Source organism: Drosophila innubila (assembly GCF_004354385.1).
Source record: "Drosophila innubila isolate TH190305 chromosome 2L unlocalized genomic scaffold, UK_Dinn_1.0 4_B_2L, whole genome shotgun sequence".
NCBI lineage: Eukaryota > Metazoa > Arthropoda > Insecta > Diptera > Drosophilidae > Drosophila > Drosophila innubila.
The window spans coordinates 8,186,708-8,210,476 of record NW_022995372.1 but is presented as its reverse complement, the minus strand read 5'-3'; the positions used below and the strand labels follow the sequence as shown (position 1 = coordinate 8,210,476).

The 23,769-nt window shown below is 35.7% G+C and overlaps 1 protein-coding gene across 1 annotated transcript in view; it reads right to left on the bottom strand.

Moving 5' to 3' along the window:
* LOC117794500 (neural-cadherin) overlaps positions 1-23,769 on the bottom strand; it is a 108,956-nt gene that overhangs the window by 52,925 nt on the left and 32,262 nt on the right. The window contains 3 exon segments of the mRNA XM_034635128.1: positions 18,179-18,365; positions 19,727-19,909; positions 22,038-22,227. Coding sequence (XP_034491019.1) covers positions 18,179-18,365; positions 19,727-19,909; positions 22,038-22,227 — 560 coding nt within the window.

The window sequence follows — 23,769 nt, the reverse complement described above, 5'->3', positions numbered from 1 at the left end:
AGGTAGCGCTGGCGCCATCTAGTGCTAGTTGGTTGCAAGCTGTGACTATCTCATAAGAAGTTTCAATATTTAGTTTTATGTGTACCAATATGAACTGGGACACGACCCATTGAAATCCTCTTCCTTTTAAAGTTTGGTAATGTTTTTTTTGGTCATCTGTCGAGTTTTAAGCATTTTCTACAGCTTGATAGAATTTCAATCAAAAAGCTACAGATTAATAAGTGCGTTAGTACGACAGCTTGGGCCAAGATAGACGGGGCAGGGGGTAAAGTGGGATGTTGATGATTATGGCTACTCATATGCATTGGCAGAAAGAGCAAACAGGGAGAAGAGAGGGATATGGAGGCAAAAATATGAAAAACTGGCACGAAATTTGCATGTACTCGTATATATTCATGGGGCAAAAGGCGTAGCTGTAAAACAACAACAGATCCGCTGACATGCCCCTTCTCATCCCCTTCTCAGCTCCCTTTTCACCCACACTATTCGCAAACTCGCAACACAGATAAAGAAAAACAGCAACGCAACAATTTTTCGGCGTGGTGGCTGCTGTTTCTGCTTCTGCTTCTGTTGCTGTTTTATTTTTTATGCAAATTCGTTGCATATGAAAAATTGTCAGAGTAGAAAAGAGTAACAAAAATAAACACTTCATTCAGCTAATACCCGAGTCAGAAATACTCTATGAAAGATATTCTAATGACAAACATGTTAAAGTAAGTTGCAAACTAAGAACTTAGATGACCTTTGATAACAAAAAAAAATTTATTTTACTTTACACTGAAATATATATTGATAACAGTCACATTCTTAAAAAAAAACTCAATTTAATCATTACTAATGGGCAAACCATGATCAAAATGACATTCCAATTAAAATCAGTTAAGTTTTAAGAGTTTAAAGTTGGTCAACAACAAGTCAACATTTTTATTCAATTTGGCATGCTGATGCTGATTATGAACATATAAACTCATGGGGTATGACACATCTCCTTATGCGTGTTACGCACATTTCTTTGTGTAACAAACTTAAAAGACCCATGTACTTTTTAAAAGTAAGGGTTTTAAAAAAAAGTATTATTATTTGTGAGCCCTGATAAGTAGTTTAAAATAAAATTCAAGAATATATGCATATGTATATATATGGATGTACGATTTTGGGTCCGAAGCGAGTAAATCTTCAGCCACTTTGCTCACTTTTTTATATAATTTGAATATCCTTTGTAAGGGTATATGGAGAGAGCACAATATCATAAACGAGGAGCATGTGAAGAACGAAATGTGCAAACTTTAATAAAAGACTGTGCAAAGGATGCAAGGAAGGAATCAAGAGCAAGGGGCGCTGAGGAGTTAAGGTGATGAAGGGAAGGGGACGAAGGGAAGGGGAGGAAAGCTGCGAGTCATAAATTTGCAGTGCTGGCAAAGGAGTAAGTATAGTGAGGGGAGAAGAGGAAAAGGGAAAGTGTGTGTACTTTAAGGGGACAAGTAGCACTTCAAACAAAGCAACACTCAACATCAGAGCTGCCCAAGCAAAATATGTAATTTTAATGCAACAACAATGCAGTAGGGACGCCGGAGAGGGGGACGGGGATTGGGGGTTTAAGGTAACGACGGCTTTGGGTTGCCTGCATATTAAAAGTCAAAAGCGTTGAGCTCCTTTGGTTAAGAGAGGATGAAGAAGAGAGGCAGGGGGAATGGGAAAACGGAAGCAAAAGGGGCAAGCAGAAGCAGATTTCCTTTTAGCCTTGTTGCATGCAGCACGGAAATTTGCGTTAACAACAATGCGACATGTCGTCTAAAACCGCAGAGCAACAAAATGCAATGAGTTTCAGCGGGTAGGCGAAGGGGGAGTAAGGAGGCGTTGCAGCTCTCTTAAAAAATTACTTAATAATAACAGTGTTTGCATGCTTGTCAGCGGAGAGAGAGGAGGGTGAAAAGTGCAGGGTCGCATGTTTGCATATTAAATGTTTAATAATCTACATGGAAAATAGTTAGGGCGAAGAATTTTTAATTAATTTCAAAGTTTGGCATGGGAACTCATGTCAAAGTGTTCAAATTTGAGTGGGCAACAATAGGTAAACAATCGATAATTAATGAAACTATATTAAGTAAACATTTCTATCTACAAAGTGCAACAGAAATGCAAGAAATTCGAAATGATATATCAACTTTTGAATTAGTTGAATTAAATATTTATCTTTTAATTTACAACGTATTAAAATCCATCTTATAGATAATATTGTCCTTTCCTTTTTTCTTTACTTTTACATTGACTGCTGATTGTTCTTTTGGCTTCGTTATTGCATACTTGGAATTTATATAAGTCTTGAAATAAAGAAGAAGAACTTGTTACGCTCTTGCTTCGTTGATTTATTAGAGTCTCCTTTCCTATTTCTTCTCCCACACATATACACTTCATACCACTTTTTCTTCATCTTTTTGCCATCGTTTTGCTGTCGCTGTCGCTGCGTATAAATCAGAAATTGCAATGAAAATGTTTCCGCTGCACACACAAAACTTGAAACTTCTAATTGGTAATTGCACTTGTACTTTGTCTGCTATCCTTCCCCACTCCATCTCCTCGCTTTAGCTCCTCCCTCATGGCTCTGTTTTTGGCAGGACCCCATCTGTATTAAAGTCGCCAAATCGTAGTCATGCTATTTAGAAACTTGTGAATTATGCCGACAGTTTTATGCATCTTTTGACCTGAATTGTTGTGCTCACTTACTTGCTAACAAAAAAAAAAAAAATAAAAAAGTGGCAGCAAAAAATTCAAGGTTTTTATTTACTTTTCTGTGCATACAGAGTAGATGATGGTTGATGCATGTCTTTTCCACTTATAACATTAGGGAAAGACATCAGGAAGGCGATATGATAATGTCTTTTAAGATATTAAGGAAAGTGCCACGAAGCTCATAGAGTTTACTTATTATTACCTACTTATAGTTTACTTATATCATACGATAAATGACATAATATATATACAGAATCTGTTAACATTATCGTTACCACAACAGTTTATCCTTCTGAAATTCAAGCGAATTTTAAATGCAATAAATTTTAATCCAATTTAACTTAATTGCTTAATCAATTGCGACTCGATTATAACTAGGAAATTGTTTAATTGTTCAATATAATTTAATAATTGTTGCAGTTGCAGTTGTTGTTGTTGTTGTTGTTGTATAACCTAATTAGTAATTCGACTGCCCCTATGGCACATCAATGTCATTGCACATAAATTAATGATTGCATACATCATTTGCGACTGGGCCAAAAACACACATCATTGTCAGCTGACGACAAATAGCAAACAAAGGACATCAACAAAACAACAACAAACAAACCGACAGCAAATATACCAACAACAATCAAACAGACAAAAATTTTCAGTACATTTCACGGTTGTCTCTTATGAAATCACATTGCTGTTGGCCAAAAGAAGAATTTAAATTCATTAGAGTTAATTACGCGCAATTAAACGCATATTTTCATAACTAATTGCCAACACAAAAAAAGACCAAGTTAAAGTTAAGCAATTTTAATTATGTTTGTTCAGTGTGGATTTTATGCTTTTAATAAACAAACGTAAAAGTGGCAAACAAGAATCAGAAGAAATTTGAATAACAAGTTAAGACATGATTCAGGACTTAATACAAGTGTAATGAAGCATGTCGCACAAATGCAACAAATGGGAATTTAAATTTAAGATTCACAAAAGGGAAGCTGTAAAGTCTGCTCGACACAAAGTTACTCAGTAAATGAGTGTGGATGATAATCAGTTTACAGATACAGATAACCATTTATAAAAAAAATTATAAAAATTTGTTAGGACTTTTAATAAAACTTTGCAAAAATGTATGAAAAGTAATTTATTGAATAAAAGAGTATGTCATTTAAAAGATAAAATATATATTTTATTTAAATATATGTGTATCTTTAACACTCAATTATAATTGCTTTTATTGTTGATATTTAGACAAAGCTGATTATAAATTAGCGCTAGATGTCGCATTTTCTATGTTTAGACATCAAACAAATCATAATTGTGGTTTTTATCCCCTGGCAACAGGGTATAACGAATGACAAAAAGATAAGAAAAATGCCAACGCAGCAAATAACAAAAAGAGCAACAACAACAATGCAAAAGAAGCGTTAAAAGTCTACGACTTTTGTTTTTGCTTCGTTAGTCCATTGCCTTGAAGCTGAGATCCCATTTCATACCCATACCCATACCCATTTCCCTATTTCCCTTCACATTTCCCTTTAGTCGGAGCCTCGCTTTCGCTTTTTTATCCAATGGGTGCGTGCGGTTTGAGTTTGGCGCAAGTTTAAGTAGATTTTCATAATTTACGCGCTGTGCGCAGCAAAAATCATAAAATATTACACAACCGCGCAGATATCCGACCTCTAACATTCTACTTCCCCTCCTTCCTCTCCATCTCTTTCTCCCAATTCAGGTGGCTGAATGTTAACTTCATTTTGAGTTTGTTACTGAGCCACAGGCTGAGTCAAGGGGGAATTAAAAAATACACGCACACATATATGAATAGACTCGTATTCGTATTTGTTGTCGTATTTTTGTGTGTGATTCGACCTTCGTTTCAGGGTCGTCTCTTTGTCGAGTTTCCACTTCCACTTCAATTTCCGCGTTCGCTGCTTTTTCTCAGTGAACAATTGCATTTAATTGTAAGTAAAATATGTGAAAAGTTTTCCCAGGCATGCCAAAAACTTTTCAAGCGTCTAAAGTGAGTTTCATCTCCCCTTCCCCACCACCTCTCATTTTCTTCCTCTCCCAGAGTCTCCCGCTTTGCTCTGAACATGTCAGCGACATGTTGTTTTCATGTGATTCTATACTGTCAGACGCAGCTGTGTGTGCCTGTGTGCGTGTGTGTGTGAGTATCTGTGTGTGTGTTTGCGGACATTTTGTCTGTGTGTTTTCATTTCTCGTTTTGCTTTTAGATGATTTTCCAGCTTGTGATTTTTATATTTGCATTTCGTCAACGCTTATGACAATATATCATAGCTACAACAACAACCACAACAACAACAACAACAGCACAACATCAACAACAAGAGCAACATCTACAACTTCTTCTCATTTTGCTATTATTGGTTACATGAGAAAAGTTTCGGCTTTTGTAGCTCTTGTGGCAGCCACAGAACTTTTTCAAGCATTTTTTCTTGTTTTCAAAAAAGAAAAAACAAAAAACAAATATATAAAAAAGAGTAAAATATGAAAAAGCGACAATAAAGAATTGGTTTTCTTGTAAATTTTAGAACAGCAGCAACAACATCTTGTCATAAAGTTTTTAATTAAATTTCCACGTTTACATGAAAGATTAAACTTTGCACAGAAATATTCGCTGCGTATAAAGTAAGTTAGTTTTCAACACAAATGGCGGGAATGAATGAATAACAGACAGTTTGAAAAGGAGTTTTAATAAAATGTTAGCAACTGAGAAAACTTATCGAAGGCGACTAGCGAAATCCAATGAAACAATTAACTGAGTTAGTTGTGAATACAAATGCTGTGAATAAATAGCCCGACAGGTTAATAAAAGTTGGAATATCTCTCAACGACGAAGGAAAAGTGCATATATTAGGTATTTAACAGTTTAAGATCATCTTGGAGCCTAATATAAAATTTCCCTTTACTCAATTAACTAGCTTTTAACATCAATTGAAAGAATAAATAAAAAATTGAATTCTTTGCAGAGATATTTGCTTCTGTTTTTTCTTAAATGGGAAATGTGAGAATGTTAATACATCATTTAATTTTAAGTCAGTTAGCGTTGATTTATTCTTTCAATGTTTATTAGCGGATGGAACTCAACAAAATATATTTTCATTACGCAGTGAATATTCAAAGCATTTAGTTGCACTTCAACTAAATCAGTTCCGCAAACCATAATAATGCAACGTAACAGCAAAAATAAATTAGTATTTTAATAATAGCACTTGTAGCTTTTAATATGGGGAGTAATGGGCGTGTCGAAGAGGTAATTGAGCTAATTAGAAAGCGTTGTTTGTCACACACAAAACAACAATAAAATATAATAAAATAAAATAAATAAAAGAAAATGAAGAACGCTTCATAGACATGAGACTCGTGCAATGTGAGAAGGGGGAGGAGAGAGAAGAGAAGTGAATGAAGAGAAGTAATGAGAAATACGCGTGTTGGTAATTTAAATTACACAACTAAGTGGCTTAGTTGTTTATGTTGCTGTTCAGATTGTTGTTTTTGTTTTCATGTTGTACACAACTCTGTTTATGGCAGTACACACACACACACTCACAGACATACATTGCGTATACGACCCGTGTGCTAAGCTATTTTAATTGATTTTACGCGAACAAACCAAAAAAAAGTAAAATAAAATAATAAATTGACAAACGCAGCAGTATAAAAATCAATGCACCAACAATTTGACTGTGGTGAAGAGCATATAAAAATAAATGTCAAGCAAAGTCATTGGCAAATGAATTTAAATGTTGAAACTGCAGTGAAATCGATTGAATTTCTACAAATTTGTTGCAAATTCCAATCAAAAAATTTAGTTGCTTCTTTTTTGGAATAGTTTGCTAACATTTGGGATGGATTGTACCATATACATATTAAAATACGCCCTGTGGCATCTGAAGGGGAAAGACAAAGATAAAGTAATTTTATACTAAAAGTATAGTTGACAGTTTTTTATAGAAGTCAGAAAAATGTAATTCAAGCAATTTTAAATAATTTAAATACATTTTAAATGCTAAAATTAAAGTATTTTTAGTAGTGATGTAAATTCAAACTTTAGATCGAGTTTTTTATCGAAATAGAAATTCGCCAAAAATAAGTATCGAGTTGTCAATATTCGGAAAATAGTAGATCGAGTAGAAAATATCGAGTTTTTCCAAAAAAAAAAAAAAAAAAATATTTAATTTGAAAACTCATTTATAATCACAAAATACATGCGAACTTTGTTTGGAAATCTTATTTTTCTTGCATCGTTTTCATCCCTAATTAATACTTTGACAATATTGTAGTTTATTTATTATGGACGCTCTTTAAAAATTGAAGGACTTATCTTATTCTGCACTTTAACTACGATGAACAAGCCCCAGTTAGTTGTCGATTTTTCATGGAAATTGATATAATCAACTCGATGGATTGTCAAAAAAAAATCATCGAGTTGAAGTACACGATAATCTCGTCCAAGAAAATAGAGTTGTCGATATTTCCATTTATTTTTACATCACTAATTTTTAGATATAAGTCAATAAATAGAGTTAAAGTGGTTTAATAATCATTTTCTTGGCTTATAAAACTTTTGTAAACGAAATATTTAAGAGAAAAAACAAAATATCAATTTTATTGCTAAGGTTTTCTTTTCTTGCAAATACGCTAAAGTTTACCCTTTCCAAAATGGCAGCACGCCGTTTAAGTCAAATTTTTTTGCTGCTGTTGCATTTGCACTTGCTTCATTGCTTCAAAACGCATAAAGTGTCAACTTTATCGCAAGGCCGCAGCTCTTTGCATGTCCAGGACCTATGTATGGTAGTATGCACCTTTATCGTGAAATGGCCTACACATCTGGCAGCATCAAGAGATTTGCTGCATGCCCCAAGGCAGGCATGAAGTATGTAAATAGAGATTTAAGGGAGTATTTTGCAGAGTTGATAGGGTCTTTAAAGATTGTTTTAGTGTCAGGATTTCTACAAATTATTCATGATTTATTTTTAAGCTCAAAAAACTTTATGTAAAAATAAAAATAAATATATGACCTAAATTAACTGATGAATATTTTCGAACGCACTCAAAGCGCACTTATTGTTGCCACTTTGCCACAATCGATTACAATGTATTTGTGATTTTAAACTCATTGAATGATTGGGTGGCTGATTGAGTGACTGATTAGCCGACTCATTGACTAACTGACTGATGGACTGACTGAATGATTGTGTTGCTCTGCAATGCACGGTTTCAAAATATGCAAAACAAAAAACTCTCAACTATTACACAACTTCCAAAGACTTCACTTTTGTAAAATGGCGACGTTTTTATTGGAAAGCGAGAACAGAGGTGGGAGACGTGTTTGTGTGTGTGTGTGTGTGTTGGGGGTGTAGCTCGTACATACCGCAATGCCTTTCAATCAAACGCTGTGCACAAATTCGCAAACAAACCGACAGGATGGCTTTGGTTGCATCACTTCCTCCACCCGACGCCAGATGTCGCTGCACGTGACACACGGTGTCGGAATTGATTCTAGCATCCTCCCTCCCTTCAGCTGCAACTTGCCCTAAAGTCATTGCTTTGACTGCCACCTATTGAACGGTCTACTCTTTCCTCTAATTTGCCTCAGATTAGACTCGAAATCTTTTCCATACTCTATGCAGATTCATTCTCACAATTGATGAGCCGCTTTCGCGTCGCTTTGCTTCTCTTTTTTTTGCCGCTCCTTTTTTCTATTTCTTTCTCTCAAAGAACTGTAATCATTACGTATGCATCGAGGACCAAAGAAATCTTTTTTAACGCATACTCTGCTTTTTCTATGCATGCAACTCACTTTGTGGATTTAAGATGACCTCAGTTCCTTTTGTGCTTTCGTTGAGTTTCACATATTCTAGTCAAGTTTCGTTCTGTAGTAGTTTTCATCTGCTTTGCGCTGATTAACTTAGGTAAACGCGCACAAAAAAAAAATAGAAAATCAAAATGAAACTCGACTGTAAGAGACCCTGCACTCGCTCTTCAAAAGTAGCAGAAGTATATTCAAAAATTTCAAAATAAGCAGTCCAACCCAAAAACTATAGGGAATTAATTCTTTCATTTAATTTAATTCTTTTATTTTTGATGCTGATCGGATCCACCAAACATTATTCTGAGTTTTATGTATATTTTCGTTTTCACAAACTCAATCGACCCTTTGTATATTTCCAGTATAGGGTCTTTAAGGTAGCTCTTCATTTGCATCATGATTTTGGTGATTATCATCGTCAGCAACTGGCGCCAATATGTTCGAAGCGGGGCGAGAAGAGGGCCAACTTTATCTGGCCATCAACACAAAATCGCTGTCATTAATCATTTGGGCCAAAAGGTGGCAAGCGTGGCTAACGTTAATCTTGTCTAAAAGCAAAAGAAAAGCAATGCCAAATTGAGTTCACCGAACTTCGAATACCCTTGTGACTTCAGCATGGAAAAAGTTTTCCAATAAAACTTGCCACTAATTATAAGAATTTCAAATTAATATGCGTAAAAGCTTCTTTAATTTCAATTAGCAGGTAGAGAGTATTTATTTTGCAGTTAACCAACACTGTTGCTTGGTGCTCAGTTTTAATCAGGCACGCTTCAAGCCTCGATTTGAATTACAGTTTCAATAGTAAAGTCAACGGACATGCAAATCAATTAAATGCGACATTTGGGCGTGACACTTTCTTATTGTGTTCTTGTTCTTATAGTTGTTGTTGTTGTTGTTGTTGTAGTTGTTGGCTTTCGACACGTGGCACTTGTGCTTAAAGGTGTCGACAGTTGACGGTAGGAGCCAAAGTGAATGAATGGCATTCGGTTAATGATTGCCCACAACAACAGCTTCCAAATAGTTGACATAATTGCGGCCTGGAAGCAGGTGCTACATTGCTGCATTTTTGTGTGTATATGTACGTAGGAGTGTGTGGGTGTGTAGGTGTGTGTGTGTGTGTTTGCTATTGGACAAAAGTCTAATTAAAATTCCATTCTGGTTAAAGGACCCACAAATAGTCGTTATTGTGACATTTAATTAGCTTTAAATCATGACGCAAGTCAAATTGTTATGTATAGTATATACCTCAATATAGGTTTACAACACTACTTAAGTAATCTTAAGTAAAGAATCATGCTGACATTTTCTTAATTTGTTAAAGTTACTTTAAGCTTTCAATACACGTAAATGAATAAAACTCAAAAGATAATTGTATATTGGTGAGAGCATAACAATTTTAAAACAACTTTCAGAATAATATTGTATATTGTTTAACACTATTTAATTAGAATTTGTAACGAATAATAATTAAATGTGTCTTCAATAAATGTATGAGAGTAAAATATTTTTGAATTTAAATATTTACAAACTTTAAAGATAAACACAATTTGAATACTTTTTTATTAGTATTTAATTGTTTCTGAATAATAAATAATTATTTTTGTTTAGGTTAATTTTTAAAAAATGTTCTGGATAGCAGTACTAACATTATTATTTATTTAATAGAGTGCGAAGCTAACGATGTTCGACTAAACTCCAAAGTAAAATTTACAGGTAGAAGGCGCCACAGGTGTTTTTGCAGTTAATCAGAAAACGCTTAGACAGCACTTTTTATAGAAGGAGTTACCCATTGGGAGAATTCGGTGAACAGAGAAGGGTGAAGACAGAAGCGGGAAGAAGTTTGGAAGGCCAAAGACTCTGCTCGGTAATTTATATGCGCTTTGATAGCAACAAGATGCAAAGCACCAGAGAGACGGAGAGCGCGAGTGAGAGAGATAGAGAGAGAGAGGGGGAGAAAGAGTGAGACACATAAAAAGGGAGAGAGCTGTCGCAGGTTCCACTTATAAATCACTGAGCACTGCAAGATATCGTTTGTTGTTGTGGTTGCTCTTGTTGTTGCTGTTGTGGTTGTGGTTGCATGCAACCGACTAAGCAGTTTATTGAAAAGTGCGCGTTGCACGTTCACACAGGAGCTGCTGCAGTTGGAGACGGCGGTCTAGGCCATAAATATGGTCAAGTATTCAATAGACGCGCCCACAATGACTTTCTGTGGCATTAAGTGTCTTGGTGTGTGTGTGTGTGTGTGTGCTAGTGTGTGCTAGTGTGTGTGAGTGTGTAAGTGACTCAAATATTTTCCTGCCTGCCAAGTGGGCGTGACATGTTTGGGGGCACATTTATTTAAGCTCTGCTTCAGTCCACAGAGTCTCCGTTGTCAAGGACCTTCGCTTTTGGCCCTTGCAAAAGTGTCCTCATGGCAACGTAATGCCTCAGCACAAAATGCCAAGCAGGGAATATGCGATTACTCATATGTTTGTTGCATGCAACCCCAACTGAGCAGCTGAAGAACTGAGCTTAAAGGCCGTTGAACTAGAGAAAGCAAAAGCGAAAGTCAATTGCCAACTGCTCAAGGTCAGAAATAGTATAAGAATTTCTATTCAGCAATTCATTCATTCAAGATTCATACATTCACACTCACACTCACGTCCACATGTCGTGCATGCTTCGTTGGAAAAATACAGAGCATTTGAAGCAGTGCACTCGGAAAAAGCAGCCAAGAGGGACTCAGAGAGGGGAGGGGCTGCCGCCATTTATTCGCGCAAAAAGAGTTCAAAGACCTGACGAAAGCCGGCACTGTTGATGCACTGTTAGCAGCAGGAATTTGCAACATAGCAGAGAGTGTGTAATAGATTCCACAATGCTTGGTGTTTGCTGCAGGCGTATACGTAATGTTAATTGAACTCCTCTATTCAATTTATCATCCACAAATTTTGGCAGCTAGCTATACAAAAAAACAACTTGAAAGCCAATATATTAGAGTAACTCAGGCTGTTAGTTAGCAGACAGAATGTTAGAGGAACTTAGGAATTAAGGGGATTCAAGTAACATTATAGTCCAATAATTTCGAACAAGGGTTGACAGCTTCCACAATGTTATAATGGGGAAATGAAATAGCGTGTGGATTCTGTTAATTAACATTTAAGAAAAAAAAAATAAGCATCCGCAATGTTAAAATGAAAAATTATTATAAAAAATTGAGCATTGAACTTTCAAATATTTTGAGTTGAAACTTGTGTGTGTCTGTATGCGAACATACTCGTATAAATATATTTAAATTGTTATATTTTATTATTTGTTAGTGTCGCTAACCTAATGTTCAGCATATACAGTTTTAAGCAGAAATAAAATTATGTTACCATCTAATACATTCGCTGTAAGTTAACACCGACAATGCTCAACTCAATTTTAACATAAGTTCCACTCTACGAATTGCTTAAGGCAGATTGGGGAATAGCTTCCACTTGAATTTTTCTCAGCTCGCCAACTTCTCCTCTCTCTGTTGAAGCACTGCTAAAGTTATTTCCACATAACATAGAGACCACGGCTAATGCTACTGAAAATTCGAAAAGTTTGCTCCTTCTGAGGACGCTCTCTCGTCTCTCTCTTTTTGCGCTCGTATTCTCTGAGAAGTTCATTTAAATTCGTTTGGCTTCGTTTCTATTGCCTTTTGTGGATTTTAACCTGATTTTTGTTTCTTCTATTTCTATTTCGGTTGCATATTACCAATGTCTGTCTAGAGAGTGTAACTGAGAGTAGGATGAAAACGCTGGAGATGTTAGTGAAAAGACGCTGCTCGTGTTACGCTTTTCTACTGTGGGCCAACTTTTTCTTTTGTTTTATCTATTGTTTTTGTTGCTGTTGGCGTTAGCGTTACGCACTCAAATCGCAAAAGTTGTTGACAGGCAACTCAGCGCTCCACTTGTCTCCACTTTACTTTCCGCTTCTCTCCTATCCACTCCTCTCCTCTCCACTTGGGTTTCAGCCTCGAATAGTTTGCACGAAATTAAAATAATCTGCAAGATTTATTGCACTAGACATGCGTCCATTGACGCGTCCAGACTTGAGTCTATTTCAGGTTTGTCTCTTTAAGCAGCTTTAATATAACTAGTTTTAAAGGCAAATTTGCAAACACTTGAAAATTATACGGGCTATTTTAAAAAGAGAGTAGACGCTCCTGGCAAATTGCGACAAGTGCCTGTAGCTGTGTTTAATGGTCGAAAGTAAATATGTATTGGTTTTTTATTTGTCTTTCTTTACCCGCATTCAACAACGTATCTTTCCTTTCGAGTTTGGGACTGTTATTCGTCTTCGGTATTGACAGTTCTCAAGACTATTTTAATGTTTACAGTTGCAGTTGGCACTTTGTGCAACTTGTTGACTTGAAAAAGCAAGCAAATCAAGTTGCCAATGCGGAAATGCCGCTTTTTTAAATATTCTTGTGGACGCAAATATGGAAGCAAAAGAAACTAGAGTAAATATACTACTGTGTCCAAAAAATAAGGTGACATTGTATTTATTTTGAAAATTCTGTATTTATTCTTCCAAATCAATTTCATCCCCTTCAAAGTAATCCCCTCCCGACACAATGCACTTCTGCCAACGTTTTTCCAATTTTCGAAACACTGGTTGTAGTCACTTTCCGGGATGGCCTTTAGTTCCGTCTTCGTTGCGGCTTGAATCTCCTCTATCGTGTCAAAACGGTGTCCCGGAGCGGTCTTTGAGCCTGCTGAACAGCCAGAAGTCGCACGGTGCCAGATCAGGTGAATACGGTGGTTGCGGAACGATATGGGTTGAGTTTTTGATGAAATGATCACGAATTACGAGTGCAGTATGGGATGGTGCATTATCGTGGTGCAGAAACCAAGAGTTGTCTCTCCACAAATCTGGCCTTTTTTTGACGGATACTGTTACGCAAACGACACATAACGCTCAGATAATATTCCTTGTTGACTGTTTGACCCGGTGGAAGGAACTCATAATGCACAACACCACGATAATCGAAGAAAACAGTCAACATGACCTTGATTTTGGAGCGACTTTGGCGCGATTTTTTGGTCTCGGCTCTCCTTTGGCACGATATTCGCTCGATTGATCGGTTGTTTCGGGGTCGTAAGCATAGATCAAGTCTCATCGCCAGTTATAATCCGTTTCATGACATCCTGGTAGTCGGAAAGCATCGTTTCACACACTTCAACGCGACGCCCTTTTTCCAAAAAAATTCAATGTTTTCGGTACCAGTCGAGATTTGACGCGCTTGAGGCCCAAAACATCCTTCAAAATGGTATTGACTGAGCCTTTGATATGCCAACATCATCAGCAAGGTCTCTAATCGTTAATCGACGGTTTTCAACACCAAATCTTTGATTTGTTGACGTGAGCTTCGTCAGTTGAGGTTGATGGTCGCCCAGGACGCTCTTCGTCTTCGACACGTTCACGACCGGCTTTGAACTCACTATACCACTTGTAAACATTTTTTTAGACATAGCCTCATCACCAAAGGCTTTCTGCACCATCCTCAACGTATCCGCAGCAGAAAATTGATTCCGCAAACAAAATTTAATGCAAATTCTTTGCTCAACAAATTTCGACATTGCAAAAAACGAGAAACTCACTTTTAGCAGCTCACAAAACGACGCGTATCTCAAACAGTAATGAATATTTTCACATGAAATTTGACATAGATGTCACTCACAGTACTACCAACCTAAAACAAAAGAATTCTCCTAATCCTTCAAAGCGCGCAGTTTAAAATCAAATGTCACCTTATTTTTTGGACACAGTAGTAAGTGGTTTTAATAAAGAGAACTCCGTTATCAATATGATTGCTTTGGCAAGTAAGGAAATAACCTTAAAAACTGTCTGGGTATTTAGGAAAAGTAATTATTTATGTTATGTATTAATAAAAAAAGATTGTCAATAGGAATTCAACAATTTTATTGATATTAGTTTCAAATAACGACAAACAAAAATTATAATTATATTTAATATAATGCGATTCCTACCTTAAATATCACTTTAGATTTAACTACTACATATGCTTTACATACCTGCAATGAAAAGAAAGTATACTCATAACTTAGTTAGTGCTTAAGCTTTCTTTTGTTTATTGATTCAAATATAAACTGTGCATTTAAAAATTGACAAAACTCCATTCAAACATCGATCATAAATGATGAACTGGGCAAGAGAAAAGCTGTCGTCATTTCAAGTCAGACAAATGGCCATAAAATAGCTTGCAAATAACGTGTGAAGGTTAAAGTCCAATGACTGATGGCAGAATTTACGAGCACGAGACAGAAAGAGAGCGAGTAAGGACAACTGTGAGTATTTGCAATTGAAAATATTTTTAACTTCAACTGCGACTTTTTTTTATAGTTTTTTACAAGCTGAAAATCAAACCAATCTAGGAGCGTACATCGTATAGAGAATAGTGTGCGCAATTTGATGCCAGAAAAGACCACGTGGGTGAAACAAGGCAATAAACTGTATGACGAGCCCAGCACATGAAAGCATTATCGAATATGATACGAGTGAGGCGTTTAGTGCAACGATGACGATGATATTGTTATTGTTTTATTTTCTGCTTCCATTTTATTTTATTCATTTTTTTCGTTATTTCACTTGTAGTTGGCGCTACACTGCGTATACGTATTATTGATACCATGACTGCTGCCTGGCAATTTTTATGAGAAGCATGAACATTTTTTATGAGCACTTATTTCCGCCCCAGAAATTAGAAAACTGCCTCAACATTTTATGCCCTCCCCAAAAAGGCTGAGATGCCTAATAACTTCATGCCCAAAAAGAGAAAGCTGAGAGAGGAAGAAAGAGTTGAGTTTGACTTCGGTTTTGGGTTTTTACTGGAAATTTATGATGTGTGTAACAATCGAGGCTATTGTTAGGCATCTTTGTTGTGTCGAGTCAAGTGTTTCATGCAAATTGTGCTTATTTTATTTAATGCGATTTTTATGAGGGGAAATTTTGATGACTGACCTCTAGGAAACATTTAACAGTGGCTCAATTGTTGATCAGACGCGTAAATATGTATTTATACGTATATTTATATAAACAAACTGTCAACAAGGTACAAGTGCTTAAATCATGAAAATATCAATGTCCTTAGGGCTAAAATTCAGTATTCCAGCATTTGTCATGTTTGTTTGTCTTTGGCCAAGGCAGAGCTGGAGTCAATAGAACGTGCAGGCTGCGTTAAGCCTAAAAGTATGCATAGCTAAGAAGAGCACGTACCGCAGATAACAAAACAAAACAAAGGCAAACAGCAAAAAAAAAACAGAAACAAACAAACAAAAAAAAAAAGAAAACAACATTGATAACTGTATGTAGTTACAGATAAGCAGTTACAGATACATGTATTTTTCTTATTTAAAAGCAAATGATTTTGTGGTCGCCGTTTTACAAATTTGATTCTCATTCAACTCCCTTTTGATAGCCATTCGCTTCCCTTCCTCCTCTCCTTGCACCAACATATAACGTCACAGGCAAATAAATCGCAAAGAGTTCCAGAGTCAAATACGTTACATAACATTGTATGTGTACAACTGAAATAAAACCACAATTGCAAAAAAAAAACCTGCTGTTTCTGCTTCCTTTTAGTCAAATGTTTTGCAACCAGCTCAAAGCCAGACAATAACAAAGGGCAAACAAAGTGGCAACCGTAGAGGAAGCCCTGGGAACTAAGGAAAATGGCGGAAAACTCGAATTCGAAATTACTGACAAATGCATTCAAAGCATTGCAACAAAATTGAAATTAAATAAAACGGAGTGGCATAGAACATTCGTAACATAATCAAGCTAACAAAATACTTGTAGCTGTGGAAGCAAAAACACAACAAGACAACACAACAAATTTCCAGCATTTCATGCGGTTAAAAGTAGCAAGCAAATATTTCAATACATGATCTGCAATTCGAATTAATTTTAATTGTTCGACTAAATAAATAAAAAAAAGTAGCCTGAGATATGTGAAATGAAATTGCAAATTTTAATCACATTCTTTAAAATATTTAAAATTGTGATAAAAAGGTGTCAGTCCAACATTTTATTAAATAATTGATGGTGTAGTTTAGCTGAAGGCAGTATATAAAAAATTTAATATCAGTAATATTTGACATAAATGAATTGTAACTTATTTTCATATTTTTATTGTATACGGGTAAACAACTTTCAAACATATATTGGTACATTTAACAAACAATAGTTTATATTATCCTTGTAAACAAAGAACCATTTTTTTTTAATTTCTTGCCACAAAATGGGGCAGACCACAAGCTGTTGCACGTCTACGACTGGTTAACAATGCGTAACTTTTCGCTCTGGCATGAATATCAATATTTGTAAGCTTCGGTTTGTCCCAAAACTGTTGTGATTTGCATGCTACCCTTTCTCACACTCCTCCTGTCCCTAACAGCCGAAAAGTGAGACAAGCAAACAAAAATGAGTGAGAAAAAACTTTTTAATTTTCGTGCTCGTTTTCATGGCCAAAAGCAACGACTCGTCGCCGGCTTTTGAGCGTGTTGATTGCACATCATTTTTCATGTTGGTGTGCTGAAAAGTATGCTACGTTTAATTTTTTTCCTATGTTTCAGTCGAGCAACAATGCTTATGTGCGGCTCAGCGCCATATTAAACAATTGAAAAGCACTTGGCAAGGACATAAAAAATAAACATATATATTGTACATACGAAATTGATTGCCGTTTCAGGGGCAATTTTTAATGAACAGCAAATACTTGGTAAAAAGCAACAGAACACGCTAAAAATTGTGTTTGATTGTGTGGCATTTGGATATGAGACAAATTGTTTATTTTTAGCATACAATTTTATATGTGAACAGAGGGAGGGGGAAGGGTGACGAGGGGCGTGTCTGCCACTTGTGGCAAACGAATAGATTTTATATGGAAAATATGCTTCTATTGAAAATATAAATCCAACAGATGACACTCTGTTTTTATGAATACGACGCGCAGTTACTAGGGAAACTATTTTAATGGCCGGTATTTTTCTATTAGTTCACTATGTGGCGAAAAGTTTAAAAGTAAAGCCTCTTTTAATTTTGTTACTACAACGCTGTACATTATATGAAAAACTAAATGTACCGAACAAAGAGAACATGATGCCGTTGCAGGTGATGATGATGTTGGGTTTGGAAAATGTTTTTGCTATTCGCGCATTTATTTGCCAAGTACTGCCATTGAATGTGGCAAATGCGTGGCCTACATGGTGCATCAATAAAAGCCAAAATGCACTTGGCTAAATACACAAAAACATCGACAGGCACAACGCCAAATCGCCACACCGTTCCTACCGTTCCTACTGTGACTTGTTTGGATCGTCGTCCCATGGTCAATATTTACAGAAGATATTCGGTTTGAAGGGCTGCAAACAAGCTGCTGTCGTTGCAGTGCAAATACGACTGGGAAAAACTAAAACCTATTGGCAATTTAGTTGACATGTTAAATGCTCAACAGAAGCTGAAAACCTAGGCCCAAAACAAGTCATTTTGCAGTTCTCTTTTTCGACTCCTTTCTTTGCCTATTTTTACAAAAACATGTTTTTTTTAATTCATACAACTTTATTACAGAAAACTTGTTGTCAATTTGAGACTCACCTGAATTGGGTCCATTGCTGTTGGGTCTTGCAGAGGGTGCACCATCGCGAGCCTCCACCTCGAGGGCGTAGGCGCCCTTCTTCTCCCTGTCGAATACGGTTTTGGTGAAGATTTCGCCGCTTTGCAAATTAATTTCAAAAAATTCTTTGCCCTCGTTACGTGGCGAGTCGACGATGTAGTAATAAACCTGTAAAAAAAAAAACATGGAATAGATATAGTATATAGAAAATGGCAAATGGAAAATCAAAATAGTGTCAGGAAGTTAATTAAAACATGTGCGGAAATTTGCTAGAAATTTAATTTTGGCGAGTACGACAAACAAATTTAATTACAGCAAGACACATTAAAGCTCTGCCAAAATGATGATAATGATAATCAAAATCTGGCGACGCGTCTGGCTATAAATGATAAAAAACAAAAACATGAACGAGAACGAAAACGAGACAAACAAAAGATGTAAAAAGAACGCTAATTAGTGCGGACATTTTGCGCGTACATGCAAATTACTTGGCTGCGGGACACGAAATGTGGTCAAGAGAATGGCCAACGCCATTGCCATCTACCAGTTACCAGTTGCCATTTTACCAGTCACCAAAGTGGCATATTATTATAATCGCGAGAGTATAGCTTAAGGCTGCACAATCCCTTTGTCGTCCTGGCCCAAGGTCCCGACTGTCAGACGCATAAAAAGGCATACAGACTATGCTTCTTCTGCTTACTTCTTCTTTTTTCTCTTCTTAGTTTTCTTTTTTCTATTCCATTTTTTTTCGCCCTTCGTTCCTTATGGTCCACGCTTTGAACTTTCACTAAGGGCTTAGGATACTGAAGAGCGTGTGAAAATACTGCAGCCAAAAAAAAAAAGAAAAGTGGCAATTCTTTGACATTTATTAGCCAGCCGGCTGGGTAGTTGGGCAAGAGCAAGAAATACAATTATAAAGGGAGCCAAGAGCTTGATAAGTGCTAAAAGTGTGAAAGGTCCTTGTAAAAATGTAAAAAGAAGCAGTCAAGGTGAATCCTGAAGAAGAAGTCTCTAAGCCATGCAGATTGTTTGATTAAACAGCAAAGTTGGTTTACTTAATCTTGAGTGAATGCTAAGAACAGCGCAGCTTAACATGCTGCAATGTTACGGTAAACACTGAAATAGTTAATCATACTTGTCAACTAAGAAAGTGATTAACGATAGATTATTTAACATCAATCTGCTAGTTGTCATTAAAGGCTCTATTATTATAGGCGTTTATAGATTGATTAAAAAAATAACTAAGATATTTTACTAAAATAAAACTTAAAGTTTTGCTAACGCTAACATTTGACATCATAATAGCATGGAAGCACTTTATGGCACATTAACCAAATGACGCTTTAAACTCTGAATTATCGCAGTTTTTTTTTGGCACTTTTGGCGTACTTCATCGTCGTTGCTGTAACAGCCATTCATTTGCCAACAATCGTTTGGTATTTTCTGACACACCCTTTTCATCTTCTGACCTGTTATCCTTTTATCAGCTTTCACAGGCTTCACTCAATTTGTTCGCGTTCTGTGCTCACCTGATTATTTGGGAATGTGCCATCCTTGTCGATAGCATTCACTTGTGTCACTTTGGTGCCAATCGGTTCACCCTCCAGCACTGTTTCCTGTTCGCGTTCCGTGAATAACGGTATTTCGTCATTAACATCCTCGAGCATTATGTAAACGGTCGCTTCCGATGCCAATTGCTGGGCGCCATTGTTCTGTAAATATTGCAATACAAAAAATACACGATTAAATTCAAGTTTAGACTTTAAATAGTCAATCAATAATTCTGTAAATTCATTTTTATTCCTCCTTTAGTAAATATATGCTCATTTTTATTATCAGTTAATAAATGTGCAAACTTAATTAATAAAAAAAATCAATATTTAAAACGCCTGGCATATTTTACTTACGCCCAACGTTTATTGCCTGTTTTTACATGTGTGAATAAGTAATTGCAAATATTTACATGAAAATTGTTTTCAATAAAACTTATGTTCCGAGCTTCTTTAACAACAAGAAGAAATGAAGTACTGTAGAATTATATACCATGCATACATGATATGAGAAAAAATATATTGAGCATTCAAATTTAAATTTAGGAACTTGAGAATACTTCTCTATACCTTAGAATTTTGTTCAAGGGATTTTATTTACTTGGTCAAGCTTCCCCGCTTAAATATTTTCCCCTGTATTTACAAACTTTTGATCATCTGACACTAGCTCATTTGATTGATGAGCAGCTGTAATCAATCAATAATTCTCATGCCTTGTGAATTAGATTAGGGAAATTCGCCGAAACATACTTTGTAAGCGTTTGTTTTTACACCGATGTTGATGGTATATATCAACAGGATTGTGCTTATTTGCACACAGTTCAGTTGTATTTTGGGAATTAATCCAATGCATATGATATGAATATATCGAGTAGATGAAGCACATGCTTGCACTGACTTTGACACACATAAAACTCAATCTCCCTGATTGAGCGAGGGCAATAAAAACAGAGCAACTAATTTCAATTTCGCAATTCCAAATGAATTATTTATTTTGTGGTAATGCTATCTGGATGAGTAAATATGAATTTATCTTGTTTTCTTGTTAATTACGGAACTGCCAGGTTTCAGCATCTTTGACAGAAGTTTGTTTAGGCGTGCTGACAATATTGCATAAGATTGACATATATTTTACAGCACAAAATATTAATTAAATATTGTCGTGTAAGCTGAACAGCATTAAGAAAAGATAAATAACAAAACAATTATGTTATCTTCAAATGGTAGATAATTAAAGCAAATAAATCGATAAGATTCAGTCTCAATAAAACGAAAGCTTGCTTTAACAGAATAGTGTTAAATTTGTTGATGTATTTTTATAAAACTTTTTATTTGTGTTACTTTAGTGTTAGCCACATCCAATTGCTGTTGTCTTCAACCGCAAAACATTTGAATAAAAAAGTATGGCAAATCTAGTAATTACAATTTTCGTTATTTAAATAAATTTCAAATTTGTATTTAATGCATTTTGTGACCGCAAACATTTTTAAAAATTAAATTCAGAAATTGTAGAATTGTAATATTGTAAATGTTGTAAAATGGTAAAACAATCCCCGCTATTTGAGTGTCATTTGCAAAACAAATATTGCCATGTCCGGGGGATATTTAATTAACTGCATTTAATGCAGATTTCAAAATGCAATGCCAATTGAATTTTAATAACATCTATGCAACTAATGCCATACAGCCAATGTCCTTTGGGAACAACTCTTATTTGTGGCACTTGTGTTGCTCCTGTCCGCTGGTCATGTTTAATTTATAAAGCAGCTGAAGCAATTTGTCAATAATTTCGTGCTAGTTGAATAGCTCAACTAATGAGCTGAGCGTTAGTTGAACGTAAAACTTGACTCTGATTGAATTCTAATTGAGAATTCAGTGTGAGAGGCAACTGTCAACTGTCACTCAATCAGTTTGAGCTTCTAATGAATTGCGGCATTTCCTCCCAACCTAACCCAAAACCAAAATCCGAGCCAAACTCGACAGCTAAATTGCTGCCACACTGCATTTGCATGTCTGTTGTAAGGAAAGGAATGAATGGGGGCTAAACTCGCGCAAGTAATTAAAACTTTTCAAATAAAATAATTACAAACGTATTTCGAAGTCATTTTCAAATACAAAAGTCAAATACATGCTGCCATCTTAAGCTGAGCGCCTAATTGAGTCCGCACAAGGAACTTGAAGAGTTTCATTTACGGGTTCTCCGATATCTTTCCCACTTAATTTTTTTGGACTGGACAGACACAAAATTGCAACTTTAAATTGAAAATAGAGTTGAAACGATTTCACTTACCTCCACACGTATGGTTAGATTATATTCCTTAATGCTCTCATAATCCAACGGATGATTGACCTTTATGTCAGCCCAGGTGTCACCATTGTCCGGTCTCTGTTGCAGATAGAACGTATGGAATTTGTTCGTTTGAGCCGTTGACCCGGGCATTAACCTATAGAAAACCGTCGGATTGCCTTCAATGCCCGAACTGCATACGTTAACGGGGGCAAAAACAGAAATTATATGTGAGCAAATTTTATAACAATAATGCATCGTTAATAACTTATTTAGTAAGTGTTGAAAGAGTTTTCTACATGAAAAGTTAATTTGAAAATTATGAGAATTATGCTACAAATACTTTTTTTCCGTATATCAAAAAACAAATATAAAGTATTTGCAACTAAGAGTTTAAATAGTTAATGAATTTTACAAGTTTCTACACAGACTTTTCACTCACACACACACACACAACACACACACACACACACACACACACACACACACACACACACACATGCGACATATCAAAAATTTGATTTATGACACAACAAAACGAAAATAATGCTCAAGACTTATTATTTAGTGTGGGACAAATTGGTTTGTTTTCCACTTTGCGAGCGTCTTTCGTGCATTCGTAAAAAGTAAAGAGTAAAAGCTTGACGCAAAATAAAAACGTCTGCTCAACAGCAGCAGCAACTTAACTTAACTCAACTCTAAAAAAAAAAAAAGAACGAGTAAATGGCTTCAAAACATTTAATTGCCATTCGAGTGTCAAAAGTTATTGGAGAGGGATTAAGAAAATACAGTCCACACTCTCCAAGATGATTGTTTGCTGAGTGTGGAAGGCATAGCGATGATAATGAAAAACAAATTAGGCAACGGGCACAAACAAAAAATAAATTTTATTTGCACTTGGACAACACTTGCAGCTGACAGAACAACGAATGGAGGGACAAAAAAAAAAAACTTCGAAGCTGCCTTAAAAATGTTGCGTCTCGAGGAAAAAACTGAAGGCTGTCAGACTGCGCCAAAAAAAAGTTGCCAAGGACGGGAGCCAAAAACAATATGATAGCAGGAGGATAAAGGATAAGGGATTCGTATAGCAAAAAAGTTGTGGCAAAATTTTTGGTGGAGTGTTTGAAATGGTTAGAGGGGCAGTTTGAGATGTTCTTGGGAAAGTTTTTTGTGGATAGTGTGAAATTTTTGTTAAGTGGGAATGGTTTTTGTTTGTTTTTTATTTTTTTTTTTATTTGTGATTGGTTTTGTTACTGTTTTGAGTATGTATATATCAACTAAATTTCTTTGTTGGTTTTTTTTTTGTACTGCAAAATGAAAACTGTTTTTGTGTTTTTCGTCAAGTGAAATAATTGTTTAAAGTGTATGTATTTTAAGTATGTATATTAATTGAACTTTTCTGAGCACTTAAAATATACATAAAATTCCTAGGTTTGCAGTTTGTACTATGACTTTATTAAATTAAGGCTAATAGACACCTGAAATAAGGGAATAAAAAATAAATAATATATTCAAAGTAAATTTAAGCAAAAGATGATAAAAGTAGGACTAGACTAACATTAAGCGTCAAGTTCTTTTTAGATTAACCCTCGTTCTACTCATAACTTGGCTGCCGTTTTCGGTTAGCTAGCGCTTAAATGTATGCTCGGTACTCGGCAAACACTTGAAAGTGCGCACATTAAGCGCACTAAGCACTAAGTACTAACAACGACAACAACCAGGACAACAAACACAT